Source organism: Echiichthys vipera, assembly GCF_963691815.1.
Source record: "Echiichthys vipera genome assembly, chromosome: 11".
NCBI classification, from domain to species: Eukaryota; Metazoa; Chordata; class Actinopteri; order Perciformes; family Trachinidae; genus Echiichthys; species Echiichthys vipera.
This window is the reverse complement of record NC_139836.1, coordinates 23,273,459-23,289,078: the sequence shown is the minus strand read 5'-3', so window position 1 is coordinate 23,289,078 and position 15,620 is coordinate 23,273,459. Positions and strand designations below refer to the sequence as shown.

The 15,620-nt window shown below is 39.8% G+C and overlaps 2 protein-coding genes across 8 annotated transcripts in view; one reads left to right on the top strand and one right to left on the bottom strand.

Moving 5' to 3' along the window:
• cep170aa (centrosomal protein 170Aa) overlaps positions 1 to 2,955 on the bottom strand; it is a 42,056-nt gene extending 39,101 nt beyond the window's left edge. For all 7 annotated transcript variants that reach the window (XM_083922532.1, XM_083922535.1, XM_083922533.1 and 4 more), the window contains exon 1: positions 2,815 to 2,955. The gene's annotated coding sequence lies outside the window, so the exon portion shown is untranslated. The remainder of the gene's footprint in view (positions 1 to 2,814) is intronic.
• A 3,976-nt stretch (positions 2,956 to 6,931) lies between these two features.
• Positions 6,932 to 13,859, top strand: rtkn2 (rhotekin 2; the record flags this gene model as incomplete). Its single annotated transcript, XM_083922795.1, has 12 exons — positions 6,932 to 7,066; positions 8,718 to 8,917; positions 9,188 to 9,246; positions 9,405 to 9,458; positions 9,550 to 9,670; positions 10,023 to 10,223; positions 10,784 to 10,878; positions 11,419 to 11,525; positions 11,619 to 11,750; positions 12,247 to 12,415; positions 12,666 to 12,773; positions 13,150 to 13,859. The coding sequence occupies 12 exons, from the start codon at positions 6,932 to 6,934 to the stop codon at positions 13,857 to 13,859; spliced, it is 2,091 nt and encodes a 696-aa protein (XP_083778921.1).
• Between the last annotated feature and the right edge of the window lie 1,761 nt (positions 13,860 to 15,620).

The window sequence follows — 15,620 nt, the reverse complement described above, 5'->3', positions numbered from 1 at the left end:
CAAAATGATGAAAATTGGTTAAAACTCATGTCTGTTTGATGCTACTAATATGCTATGTATCCTCAATTTAAATATTTTAAACTATCTGTGCAAACAAAAAGGTATTTGACCTGGGTTAGTAGATTTACCCTCTACAATATTCTTAAAAAACTGTCTGACATATGTCAAAAATTGCTGTAACAAGGCAAAGCACACAGTGTCAGGTCAGGTGCACTGCAGGTTTGTTTGGTGATTGCTGTTATGGCCCTGCTGGCCCCTGCTGAGCAGATAATGAGTGACCCAAAGCACTTTAACAGGAACATTAGCATTTGGCCAGCCTTGCCATGTTGATTATGACCCACAGCAATAGCCTCGGCAGCAGACAGAAATAGTGAAATCCACACTGGCACTTAGGAAAATAACACATCTACGTTAGCAAAACAGCACAATCAGGAGGAGCCTGGCAGAGGGAGAGGTGGAAATGGAAACTGCACAGATACAGTACAAGATCAATATCTGCAGTGGAAAGAAGAACAAATGAACAGAAACTCATAGGCGAGTGCGTTACACCCCAAAACAGATGTGAAGGTCAATCTGTTTTATTTTTCATTTGGAGAAGTTAAATGCTGAAAAAAAAAACGAACACGCCCTTCATGTTCCATAACAAGGGAGAGGCTGATGATTATATATATAAATTGCTTCATGCATTTTCTTGTTTTCTACATCACTATCCTGTCCCCTAGCTTTTCTTGCCACAAACGTTCGTATTCACCTCCTTTTTTTCTCTCTCTGTGACTCCGCACACAAGCCGGAGCTTCACAGGGCAAGGCTATCGGACTCTCATAACCCTTTCAAAAGTTTCTCCTGTGGCAGATTACAGAAGTGGGATTCACTGCTATTTCAGTCACAGTCACACTGGTACAACAACACTTTAAAAACACGTTGAATAGTATTGAATAGATTAGAAGATCAAGCTCCACACTAGGTTGTGTTCAGTCACAAATAAAACACTCCCTGACCACTGAAGTAAAATGAACTCACTTCCTAAACTTCCTACTATACACAATGGCCGAGGGCAGGCCGGACAACAACGTCCTCAATCCAACTATAGACTAGGACAGAAAATGGGTTCATATTATTGAAGAAACCCTCCGTATACTTGTACACATTGCTCATTCATCAAAAGAATTATGATAGTGAACCAGATACACAGTTAAAGCAGCTCAGAAGGACAGAGATGACAAAATAAGTATTTTACCTTATCTTACCAGATCAATGTTCATATGCAACTTGATCATTTAGCGCTGAAGAAGTGGTGACTGTAGGCAGGTATATGTGTTTGGAGGTTTCCAGTATCAGGGGAAAAACAGAACAACAAGGGAAAACTTCAACAACAACAAAAAAAAACACTACTTCTATCCTTTCACATGGCTGCCTGCGTTATAATCTGTACTGTATCTGCGTTTGGACACGTGTAACGGCAGGCCGGGCTGCAGTCTAGCTCGGACATTACTGCCACTTCCTCTCTGAGAGAGCAGCAACCGTCCTGTGACACTGACACAGTTTTTAAAAATGCAACCGCCTGTAGAGCCAACCAGCCGGCCGGCAAACCACATTTGTGGAGGGGACGGTGAGGAGGCGGAAAAAGGCAGAGGGGAAGAGAGAAAGGAAAGAAGCAGAGCCGGGCTGCATGGTATTATCTGCACATTCTGTGGCACAACCCCCTAAAAAATTTGAATTCTTACAGCTGAGGGAGGAGGAGGCTAAACAAGACTCACTGATGTGCAGCTCCAGCTTTCCAAGAACTTATCAGTCCAGTATGAGAAGAGGGGAACCGTATTATAAACCCTGATCTGAATACATGCAGTCACCGTTCCTACCTTTAATGCCATTAGATGCACCTAAGTGTAATTATACAGAGGGATAGATGCAATCAGATCTCTGCTGCTGCTGCTGCCAGAAGTCTCTGTTTCAAATGTTCAAACAGCTGTGTAACTTTATTTGTCATGCATCTGCTTCTATGCGAATCAAACGCATGCATTCCTTCAATAGTTACCTCATAATAAGCCAATACTTACACAATTTTGAGTTTTGCATACATCTGTTTGACAGAGGCATGCAAATAAGGCATCTCAAAGACCTTTGACAGTCTATAATGAGACACGTGCAGTTATAACACATATTATTTTTGCCTTATTCCCATTTTTTTTTACATCTTATGTGATGATGACAGCAGAAATCAAACTCAACACAAAGAGAGCGGATGCATGAAGGCCAGCAGCTACATCTGCCCCACGAAAACAAAGCCTCCACACAAGAAGAGGAGGAGGAGGAGGAGGAGGGGGGGGGGGTCCGTCCGACATCGGGAAACAGTCTACAGCTCCGTTACAAAGTGAAATACTTATATAATCTACCCTTCAAGACAATATAAATAGACTGAAAGACGAAGCCCGAGGTTAAGACGTTTCCAATGAAGATGAGGACACAAAGCGTCCACTGTAGCCGACCTTCATTGATGTGCATCCTGTCTCGGTAGCCTCCTCGCGGTTTACACAAGGATGCAACGGGACGAAACAACTCAGTAACAAATAAAAGCAGCTTGGAGGGCAAATGTGACCCGTGATTTTCTTTTTATTTCTGTTTTACAGAGACAGCAAAGTGGCCAGGCTGTGTCGCGTGTACAAAGGCGGACAGGCAGGGCAGGATGGTCATGCTGCTGCAGAACAGAAGCCGTCCACTCCACAAGCATAACAGGGTATTTCCCGAGCGTGTTTACGAGCCTACATTTTATACATTTAATCTGAATCCGCACTCTTAAATGTGCTCATCACTTACCCCCTTTTTCCGTCCTGGTGTTTCTGTTCAAGGCGTGTGCGTGTGTGTGTGTGTGTGTGTGTGTGTGGAGCCCAGCCCTGCCGCCGCCGCCGCCGCCGCTGCTGCACCTCAGTCTGGCTCCGTGCGCCGGCCTTCTCGCCCTCCGTTGCTCAGCAATAACGCTTCCCCTGCAAAATAAGAGACCAGCGTCCCGAGAGAAGCGTCAAAGCGGCGGAGGTGGTAATGATGACTTCCTGTGACACCTTTCAGAATAAAAGCAGAGTTTTGTAATCACGTGAACACAACATTGTAGTTTAATTTACCCTAAATCTGTGGGGAAGGATTAGCACCTAGAAAACAATATTAATATTAAAGTTGGGACAAAAGTGTATGATTTTCATGTTATCATTTTATTTTGAACCATAAGTATTGCTTGTTTATTACAATTATTTGGATCTTTCTATTATAATATTGTTTCTTTCAAATGTTTATTTATATAGGAATACTGATATGTACAAAGCACAACGTTTATAGTCGCTTTTATATATATAATAAAGATATAATTTTATTATTATTTCTATGTTTATTTTTTTTTCCAAGTTTCTTTATTGATTTTGGGAAAAGCATCAGAGCGTCTGCTTTAAAGTGGAAAAGAAAAAACAAAACAAAAGCCCAACATATCCCCACTATCCCTCCCAACAACACGTCCGACGTAGTCACAGTGAATAACTAGGTAACTAACATAAAACATAAGTAAATAATTAAAGTACATTTAGACAAAATAGAGTAAAAAATGTAGGTAATAGTAAAAGTAAATAAATAAATTAAAGGGAAAGGGGGGGGGGGTTCTCTCCTTCCAAGTATCAGGAAGGATTCACAGCATAAATAACAGTGAGACTATTACTTTCTATGTTTATTTTAACCATTATTTGTTGCCCTTGTTTTTCTCAGTTGTATGTCTGTTTTTATCTTTGTGAAAATTGTTTTCTGAATTGTGTGTTTTTCTTTGTTTATTTAGGATCTTCTTGCATTGCAGCAGCTGTTCTTCCTGAGGTCCTTGTGTCTTTACAACAGGGCAATGTAATAATAAATGTAAGTCATCCACATTACAACAAACCGTGACCAATATAAAATAGGACATTGTAAGACAAAGACTACAATAACACAATACACAAGCAAGACAAATACTTTAAGTACATTGAGAGCAACTTGTTAATTTACAACCAGAGTCAAAAATCCATATGGATCAATTTAAGTATAAAATTGTAAAAACATATCCCACCACCGCAACATAAAATAATATAGATTATAACCTATTAATGATGAAACACTAAATTTAAAAATAGTGAGTAGGATAAATGTTGCCCTGTTGTTTGTGAGGCATGAAAATAATAAGACAGTTCTAATATATCAACAATACACTCTTTCAATTATTTTCATTATTAAGTTGTATGTCTTAGTTATTGTATCTAAATAGATATCTTAATATTTAAATAGAGACAAATACATAAAAAAGGTCTTTAAGGCTCTGACAACTGTGTGCAGATGTTTATATTTCTATTAAAAAAGTCATAATTAGACATATTATTAGAAATCAACATATGTTTGTGTTTCTAGCCATAAACAACACAAATTGCAAAAACGTGTTGAATGTTACCCTGAACCCCGTAAATGTGGGAATTTCCACTGAAGCAGGCTACAAAAACGTTAAAGGTTGGATATGGAGAATGAGCAGAACTCCGCCATCTAGTGTTTCAAGATCGTAGTCGCCACAACAAAATATAATTAAAAGCAGTTGCGTTGCCAGGTTGGTCAGACCCGGTCCAGTAGCCTACAGTCTGTCGCACCATAAAAACAAGTATTGCAGAGGAGTTTGACTGACAGTTAGCGTTAGCGGTTACAGCCAAGTAAACATGAAAGTTAGCTTACCGATCAAGGACAAACGTAGCCATTTCGGCGTTCGTTTTAATGCCGTTGAACTCCGTTATCTCAGTCCATCAAGTGAATGCTGCCCATATTGACTCTGGTTTTTGCCCGTCACCGGTCACTCAGCTGCTGGGACAAATAAGCAGCTGCAGAATTGGCAAACTCCATTTCACCCAAAGCCAGCCTACAGTAGCTGCACCCAACAACAAACAACTCTGGCAACCAGCACTGCCGGCCGCTATTTGGCTTTTAAATATTATTTCAGACTAAAATTTTTTATGGAAAAGCAATACTTTTATTCTGTACCCATCAAAATGCCCCGCGGGTGTATTTTTTGTTTAAAAATATAGCTTTTAATATAGATTTGACATATTTAACCTTTAAACATAAGTAATAATTGTTGATTGACTATAATGTTGATTGACTATAATAATAAATCAGCTGCAGCTGTAATGGTACTTCCTTTTAAGATAAAATGTACAGGGTGAAAGACAGTTTATGAGAAAGAAAATGCCCCACAGGTGGCACCGTAGCTGACATCACTGTGCACAGACCGGAACAGAGGATTATACATGCCACTCATCTCATTTTGATCAAAACATTTAATTTTGAAGGCAGATACAGTGACTTCCGGAGTTTGGGGAGGTTTGTTTTGGGTCTGGCTAACTTGACCAGCTTGACACGGTTCATCCTCAGCAGCGCCTGCGTCTACACTTCCAGCCATGGGTGCTTCCAACTCGACCAGAAGCCAGAACCGGGCGGGCGGGTTTCCTGGACTCACTCACCCAACGAAGATGCACCGGAACCAAACAGCTGCAGAAACGGTCACATTAGATGAGCATGGTGCAATACAAGAACACAGCACTATTAACGTTACCTTTACTAGGTAACATGACTTAAGTCTCAATACATGCAAATAAATACAGTAATAAAATATAAATGCAGAAATAAATGAATAAATAAATGCTGGAATAAATAAATAAATGCAAGAATAAATGGGACCTCCTACCTCAATAAATAAATAAATGAATGTGAACAAAAATGAAAATGTAGAAATAAATGTAAAGCATTTATTTATTATTTTATGTATTTATTTATACATTTATTTATTTATCTATACATTGATTTACTTGTTCCTGTATTTATGTATACGTTTATTCATGCATTATTTACTTTTATTTATTTAAACATGTTTTTATTTATTTATATATACATTTATTTACTTGTTCCTGTATTTATTTATACGTTTATTTATGCATTCGTTTACTTTTATTTATTTATACATTTTTTAATCTATTTATACATACATTTATTTACTTATTCCTGTAATAATTTATAGGTTTATATATGCATTTATTTATTGAGACTTAAGTCATGTTTAGTCCTCCATAATCTTGCTGGATCAAATGTGCATCACTTAAAAAAAGTAGAGATTTTAAACCGCTTATGACGACATACTGTAGTGATGAATACGAGTTAATTAAAACCTACTCACGTGAGAAGAGCTACTGCACAATTAATACATGTTTTGTTTGCATGTACAGAAAATGAGAATTAAAGGTTAAAATGTAGGTTTAAAGTATTGTAAATATATATATTTTTTAGAAACATAAATTCCCTCTAAAATAAAAGCATAGCTAAATATACCATCTAAAAAAATTCAAAATCAAAAACGTTGTAATTGTCTGGCACAATGACGTAATGACGTTCTCCCTGCGTGTCGGCGTGGGAGCACTCGGTTTCTATCTTCGGGTGTACCGGCTGGCAAAGCGGAGCCTTGTTTACTATTTACTTTCAAACTGTTTATCTGACCCTGTGCACTTTCATACAGTTTTTTAATTAAATATCGTATCTATTGTTTGCTACTTCTTTAACACGGTCGACATTTAATCCGGCATTTACCCATTTGTGTCTTGTTTTAAGATTGGTTATGTCCTTTTTGGAAGTTAACGTCATTTTAGTTCAAACGTCATGGGCAACGTGTAACCTCATTATACATTTTTATTACATTTTTTAAAAAGTTTCCCGAAGAGTTTAATGCGTAATACTGCTTATTGATCGTTTTAATAGGACTTACTTATGCATTTACCTGACAATACCGTCATGGCGGCAGGTGCCGTGTCACAAATCGAGCCCCCGTATCGGTTGGAGGCGTTGGCAGTTGGAGCAGGAATGTGTTCCTCCTGCCGTTGCCAGCGAATGGACAGACAACATGGAGGACCCGCGGGGTGTTCAAACTTCCAGGCGAAACGGGAGCTCCAGGTCGATATTATCGGCCGGTTCCGCGGTGGCTATGGAGATTAAACGGAAGAAAATACGAGAGAGTACATTGTTTCTGCAAACTGAGGTATGAGCAAAAGGAAACTGTTAAGTTACAGACGGGTTTCTTCCGTCAACACTGAATCATAATGACAGTTCAGTTGCAGGTTGGACGTTGGAGGGGCGTCCAACGTCCAACCTGCAACGAGACTAACGTAAACGAGCTAATGTAGTTTCTTTCCCTTTATTTTAGTTTACACTGCTTCCATAATGACTAACATTGTGGTTAGGCCGTGCTTGTAAATATTGATTTGAATTTTCTAACGTTTGCCTCAAACATTCACACACCTGTTTATTTTATGCTAGCTTTATTTCGATTTGATTTATGTTAGCTTATTGTTACTCTGACCCTTTCCCATCTTTGTATTGAAACTGTTGCACGATAATTTCCCTCGGGATAAATAAAGCTTCTTGAATCTTGAACCAGCACTTCCTGGGGCAAAGCTAGCTGGATGAGCCAGTTATCCAATACGGGAGTCGCCACCTTTAACGCCATTCAGCTCCCTGAAACCAGAGCCGTGCTCTCTCGGGATCCACCCCCCTGCAGAGCATTGTTGAGTCCGCTCTCTTTGCTCTAACACTTTTCAAACTAATACAAGATCAGAAAGAAAGCATGAGAAAAGTGTCCAAGTCTTCTTGTTTAGGTCATGGAGCTGAAAGAGAGACGAAGCAGGGCCCCCCTACTACAAATATTGTTCTAAATTGAGAGTTGCATGTTAAACTGGCCCTAAAGCCTATACACACAGCTCTTTATGGTGCATGCAATACTAATATATTACAATGATCACTATTAAAATATTCATATATGTTAATGTTAAACATACATTTGCAATGTATGTATCTGTGCATGGCTACCTTACCTATAAGCCAGTAACTTTATCATCAAGGTTGTCTAAATGCATTCATTTTCTATTTAAAAAAAGTATACCATCCATATATTTCCATATTGCGTTATCGTCTAAATTGCATACATTGTGATCTACATATCTACATTAAGCCATTGTCCTCCCCTCAAACATGTTGGTCATCATGAAACTAACTGTTCAGTGCTTTTCCTAACCACTCCTCTCCCATTCTGCACACATCATGTCACCTCACTCTTCCCCATAAAGTTTCTCTTGAGTAATAAAAAGAAGTTGACTTCACTGCCACAAGTTTTAAATGTTACTGTGTCATGATCTAATTAATTGTGGTGGTACCTTCTTGTGGTGGTAGCTACCAGTGGCACTAGAAGATCATATTTCCAGAGAGCCTTATAATATTTGGTTGTCGTATGTCTGGTACTCACAAGGAACTCTATGGAGCCCGTGTGAGTGCGCCCTTAAAAGCTTTTGCTCTGTTTGTGCCAGACAGACTGCCCATTTGTTGAGTGAGGTAAATCACTCAGTTGTCTTTGCCAAAAAGACAACAACTCAGATTCAGAGGCAGATAAGGTTAAGTGCATTGTTGAGGATGGAAAGGGTCACAGGTCGTTTTAAAAGTGTGTGTTACTATGAGCGATGTAACACTTTTAACACTGGAGGGAATTGTTTTTCTTGACAAAACAACATTCAAGGTCAACTTCACTCATCATGTATTTGGTAATTGCCTATTGTTATCTAGCTAGCTGCTTGACTGTGTTTTAAATGGTGTAGTTTGGTCATTTTGAACTTTCTCCTTTGTATCTTCTGTCCACAAAGAGCACTAACATAGAAGAGAAGCTTGACTTTGAGATGCGGATGCGGGACGGTGCTTACAAGCTGCTGCTCGCCTGCAGTAAGAGAGAACAGGTTCTTAACGCCTCTAAGAACCTGCTGACCTGTAACGCCAGGATCAAGGCTTATCTCTCACAACTGCAGAAGAAGAAAGAGGAGCGGGACATGACGGGAGCAGTCATGAGGTAAAGAATCGGGCGCTCACTGTGTTGATTTTGCACAGTTGCAGACCCTGGCATCTATTTTCAGCACACATTCTCAAAAGATAAAGCCGTAGATGAAACTAATATACTTACAAATTTCAGCTTCAAAAAAGAAATTAAATCTGGGAAATATAGAAAATGAAATAAATAAGAAGCAGAAGCAATGACAGTGCTGTTTTGTTGCAGTGTATTTTATGTATTGATACACATATTGTGAAAAACTGTGATGGTAAATTTAAATTGTTATTTCAGACTTTCACATCCAGGTTCAGATGACCGCGTGCCCTGTGATGGGACAATTGCAATGTCTGGTAAGATTGATCCCCTTAATCCAGAATAACTCAGCACTGGAGTGTCAGTTCAGAACAACTCTGACACCCATTAATTCAAATCGATATAAAGCATTTTACAAATTAACTCTGAAGAGTGTTTCTTTGTTATTTAACTTTTCTCCACTCTGCTGATTTAGGGTTGCGCTTTCCGTTGATCTGGAGGGATTCAGCCCACTTTAACAACAGAGGGAGTAAGTTGCTCCTCCTGTTTACCTTTGCCTCATGTTATGTTGTTGATACTTGCTGTACTAACGCATACTGTACATCCCTTGTGTTCATTAGGCTCCCGTCGAGTGGCAGTGTTCTGTCTGATGCAGATTGGCTCAGAGGTGTTTGACACAGAAATGGTGGTGGTAGACCGAACAGTCACTGACATCTGCTTTGAGGGAGTCACCACCATCTTGTACGTATTTATTGTTTATGTCAAATATGCAGAATAATACACAGAATAGCTGCAGTTACTTTTGGGAAGCCCCTTTTAGTGCTGCGATACAGTGTTGGAAAATTCTAAATGATGGAGGTATATTAAGCATATGTTGCTTAAAATGTATTCTTTATTCAGTATTATGAATATCAGAATATGTATTTTTCTTTCTACAAGCACTGGCATGTATTGTTAGAGATGTTACTGGTCACAATTGATGTCCAATGAAATGTATTATCATGAATCTTTAACATTTTGTTTCATGTTTTATCTTGATCTATAAACAATCCACTGTTTGTGCTCTAATTGAAATGTATCTGTTCTGTCATAGTAAAAATGCAGTTCCTCAGTTTGAGCTGAAGGTGGAGTTGTGGAGCTGTGCCCTGGAGGAAGAGCTCACCATGGTTAATACGCCAAAGAAACTGGCCAAGAAGCTCCGCAACTCCCTTGGAAAAACTGCTGGGAAAAAGCTGTGCCCCCTGCTGGACAGTCCAGACCCCGACACTTTCCTGCAGTACAACCCCGTACCCTTGTATGTATTGTGCTGACCCATAAAACACTTTACAGACTCTTGGCTCTCTTGCAGTTGGGAACAAACTTGATCGGTGCTTCTTACTGCTACAAAAACTGACTCAAACCAATATTTTGTGTTATGAATACTGATATATTTAGCCTTTTGACATTCATAGGATTTTTTGAGCCAATAAATTGAACTTTATCGTTTACTTTTTTAAGTGCACGCTATTAATGTTTCAGCCTGTATTTTATTTGTGTCTGAGAGGAAAAGCGTGCTTAACAGCATTTAAAGAATCTCTTAACTGAACATCTGTAAGCGATGCATACCACCTGTTCAGTGGGAGGAAAAACACTGGGATCATTAGGTCTTTGAACAAAGCACAGTACTGTAGGGTATGAGCACATGTTGAAATTAAAGAGTTAGAGTATCTTTCTTATTATTTACTGCTGACGATAGAGTTGAGCATGACTCTTATAATGTAAAGTCTGAGAAACCAAGGGATTAAATAACTAAATGCACTTTACTTTAATGCTAAACTCTGTGTATATGTTTGTTTATGTTTCTACCTGTACCAGTGGAGCAAAGTACAGCCTGCTGGCCTACACTACACTGAGTCTGCCTGAGGCTGAAGGCAGCTTTCAGTCTCACTCCCTCATTGTCCTCCAAGACGGTAAGAAGCAAAAGCACAGAAATTTAATATCTGGGGATATAAAGGGATTACGCTTTTTAGTCCCCGATTTGAATCAGTACGGTGGGAATGATACAATATTTTTACATCATTAAAATTGAAATCTAAAATTAAACAAAGTAACCCATGATTGAAGTTTACCTTCGATTACCTTTTTTCCTTTGCTTGAGTGATTAAATGGATAAGAAAGTTGGCAGGCTTTTGTAATCTAGCTCTATTTCCAGCGATACACTTTTGTAATGAGTTTGCACCATGGTGCATTAGTGTTCATATCCACAGTGCACATTGTGAGTTATTGTTAAATGCTCATATGACAAGGAGCCATGGGACAGGGACACACATCAGCTCTCTCTCATGTGTTTGATGTGTATCACTACACCGATTCATTAATTAATGATGTAGTTTTACCTTTTTACTCAAGAATTATTTTTAATGGATGTCTTGATCTATTCATAAAGCATATACTTTATTAAGATTAACAAATGCAGATTTTACTGCCTCTGCTGCTCTTCATCTCCACAGCTGAGTGGACATCTTGGCTTCCGCTTTATGGCAACCTCTGCTGCCGGTTGGTGGCCCAGCCTGCCTGCATGACACAAAGCATGATGACAGGCTACCTCAGCCAGAAGGTGCGTTGACTCTTATATGCATCAGCGCCATAGCTGGTTTTTGGGTTTAAATACTTAAGTTTATTTATCTTTTGTTATTCTGATTATTTTCAGCAAAGTGTGGAGGGGCTGTACCGCTGCTGCAGTCTTTACTGTGTGCTGAGTGCTGGAGTTTTGTCCTGTTACTTCACCCCGGAAGAAATTGAAGCCAAAGTGCAGCCCACTCTCATTGTACCCATCAGCAAGGTAAGACAACCCAAACCTTTGTATCCCACACTTTCATTTGCATTTTGGGCTCAGCTGTTCTCTTGAGCTTATTGATAAAAGAAATGTCAGCACATAATAAAACACACAGTACTGGAAGAAGGTGCATGGGCGTTTCTTTGTAAATGCACTTATTATATTAATTAAATGCAAGGGTAGAAAAGTGAAAATGTTGATAACACCAGGAATAGCTATTGTTGTTACCCCTGTCATTGTTATGACTACATTATTCTTTCTGTTTTAATTTAACAGTTCAGAGTTTTCCAAACAATAACATTTGCAGAGTTACCAAAATACAAAATACCCCATTACTAACTGAGATCCCGCTTGCATCTTTGGCAGTGTGCTGCTGATTTATTTATTTATGTTCTGCAATATCAGCAATGTACTTTTTAGTGCAATATCTCAAGTGTCACTCTCATTTGTATACAGAGGAACTCATTTTCAGTCTATGATAAGTTACGTGTTGTTTCTGCAGGACACTCGCATCCGTGTGATGGAGAAGGAGTCAGCAGGCCAGAAATCCAGGAGTCTGTCCATCATCAACCCATCACCAGAGGATTCTGAGACCATCGTCTTCACTACGGAAACCAGCGAGGAGCTGGAGGACTGGCTGGACGCCCTCCACCAGCACCTCTATGATCAGAGTAAGTGTGTTTCTATGTCAACATACAGCAGAGGGTTGTATATAAAAGTAAAGCTTACATAGAGCATGTGTGTACAGAGCAGGTATGTTTCTAGAAAAGGTCTTGTTGTGTTTGAGAATACATAAAGGGGAGGAGGTGTGTGTACATCCGTAGTCTGCACATATTGTATATTTAGCTTAAGTCCTCTTGGCAAGAAAACATAGCATAACCTTTATCTGTGTCTCTCACAACTCTCCTTGTTCCCAACCAGGCCAGTGGCTGCACTGCTGCAACCAGCTAATGAAGATCGAGGTCGCGTCACCACGGAAACCATCACTCTTCCTCACCAAGCAGGCAGACTCTGTTTACAATGACCTCAGTGAGTAGAGTAATTGGAGCGAGTGGGTGAAGTGAGTTAGACAGAGGTTTATAATTGGCTGACTCTTTTACAGGATTTGTATATTATATCTATTTATAGAAGGTGTGATGCAAGTGCTCAAAAGAAATGGCATGCCACAATGGAATAAATATATTTTATTAACCATGCATAATAGTTTCAATTTCAGTGGTGACGCATGTAAATGAAACCTCTTTACATGCAAATGAATGTGTTCTTTGTGAAGTGTTATTATATTTTCTCTGCATTTTAATAACATACATAATACCATTTCAATTAAATATGGGGAAAACACCAATTTAACATTTGCCTAATTCATTTTAATTTACTTTGTTTGCTCATTTTGTTTGATGTGCAGGTATCAATTCACCTGGCAAGTTTGAGAGCATCACAGACATGATCCACAACAAGATCGAGGAGACGGACGGCCGCTTTCTTATTGGTCACGAAGAGGAGAAGGAAGCGCCTAATTGGTCCACTCTGTTTGACGGGTCCCATTCAATGGTAGTGCAGAAGGGTATTCTGTCAAAGAGCAAAACCTCCACCCCTTGTTCAAGCCCCAACGCCAACCCCAGCTCTACATCCAGTGGCAACAAGAAGCGCCGTGCCCCACCCCCTCCCTCTGATAGAGAGCCCTATGCTCCTCCCAGCCGCCCTGCCAGACCTCCCCTTCCTCCTTCTCTTCATCGTCCTCCTCCTCCCTCATACCAGGAGAAGGAGAACGCCAGCACTTGCACTTCCACTTCACGGCCGACCACAAGGTCCAAAACTGGCAGACCCTCTCTGGATGCCAAATTCTCTGCCATCATCCAGCAGCTCCAGCGGAGCAATGCTGGAGGAGCTGGAGCCCTTAGCCGCAAAAATGCTCCACTGGGTGTCCTAGACGTACAACCACAAAGTCAACCTCAGCCTCTTCTGCAGCAGCTGGAGTACCAGAACCACCACAGCCAGCACACTGAAGCCACAGGTGAACATGGCTTCCTCCGACCAAGTCACGGCCCTGTTCCTGCACCGAGGAGCAAACTGAGGAAGTCTTTCAGAGAGAGGATGAACCTTAAAGCCTTGTGACCTTGACCTTTAACATTACCTGGTTTCAACTTACCTTACCTAGTTACCACTAATATAAATAACTAAAACAACAGTAAGACATTTTCAACTGAGCACTGTAACATTGGTGAAATCTGTATCTAAACAGTAAGCTTAAAAGATCAATATCACTCATATCTGCACCATAAATAGGAAGCTGGAGCCAGGAGATGTTTAGCTTTGAGTAGCATTAGGACTGGAAACGGCTATCATGGCTCAGTCCAAAGCTAACAAAATCTCCCTGCCAGCACCTCTAAAGCTCACTGATTACATTTCATTATTGTAATCCAAACACTCAAGTATAAAATGACACACTGTGGTTTAAGGGGGGGTTATGTGCAAGTTTATTTCTTGGTTGGGAGCAGTGACTTGCTGAAGTGGGTTTGAGGTTTAGATTCTTTTGGTGACAATAAAACTCCTAGCCAAGAAATGTATAACCCCCTCAATAAATCTGCAACTAGTAGTTGTTATGCTTCAGTTTTTGTATGGATTAAATAAACAAGATAGCATATTCATTTATTTAAAGGTCCTGTTTGGTAGGTTTTTTTAACCTTTGGACAGAGCCAGGCTAACTGTTTCCCACAGCTTTCAGTCTTCATGCTGAGTTAAGCTAAGCATCTCCTGGCCCCGGCTTCATATTGAGCTGATAGATAAGAGAGGGGTATCGATCTTCTGACAGTATTTCCCAAACTGTCGACCTATTTCCTTAACCTAAAGACACGGTCACTTAAAACAAGATCCTCACAATGTCCATCATGACGACCCAAATCCCAGCTGACACCTATCACAACATCAATATTGTATTGATACATCTCCAGCCTCACTCTCCATTTATAAACTTCTTCATGTGCAGCTATTCCATGATGAAATTGAAAGCTGTATGTTGGCTTGAGCACAGCCATCATCAATCCCAGGAAAATGGAAAGGCTTATTTCTCAGCTCTGCCACTGGAACATGGACTGAAGAAAGAGCCTTTGCAAAAGCACTCAAATTGGAATTGATCCATTGGTCGACTGTGAACGAGTCATTCCTTTTGGAACTATTGACTTATTCCACTTACTGTGACAACTTTATGACCACTATAGCCAATTTTAAGGGAACAGGATTTTAGGAGCAATTGCGAGCACTAATGTGACTTCTCCATTTCCCAGAGGTCTTAGTAATGGAGTGACCTTGGTTTTCAGTGGCTACACACAGTATGTCCAACATAATTTAACACTGCAGCCTGTAAATTCTATGAGCACAATCGAATGAATGAGTCTTTTGAGTGGCTAAAATAATGAATTCCCTTGTGTTGCTGTTTTGAACATATCCAATACTGCCAGCCACTAAATATTTCAACCACTTAATAGTCATGTGTTGAAGAATGGTCTTTATAATTACACAGTGTACAAAACATTCGGTTTAGCTACTTTCTCTGTAATTGCCTGGCAGTATGGTGAAAGCTACAATCCCTTCTATTTTTATTTTTTATTTCACCCTCTGAAATTCTGTTTAATCAAGAGGGGGAGATGTAGATTTGGGGGGAGGCGGATTACAGGAGGATTTAGTTTAAGCCTTGAAAGAACTGAGAATGGAGGGGATGCTGCTCAATATTAGCAGTGTTGAAAATATTGTCTATGCTCTGTGTGTATTACCAATACATTAGTCACTTTGATGTACTGTATATACCTGGAGAAACAAGGGAAGGTTCCTGGGCCGACAGCATTTGTTTTTACTGACGCAGATGTAGGTACACCTCAG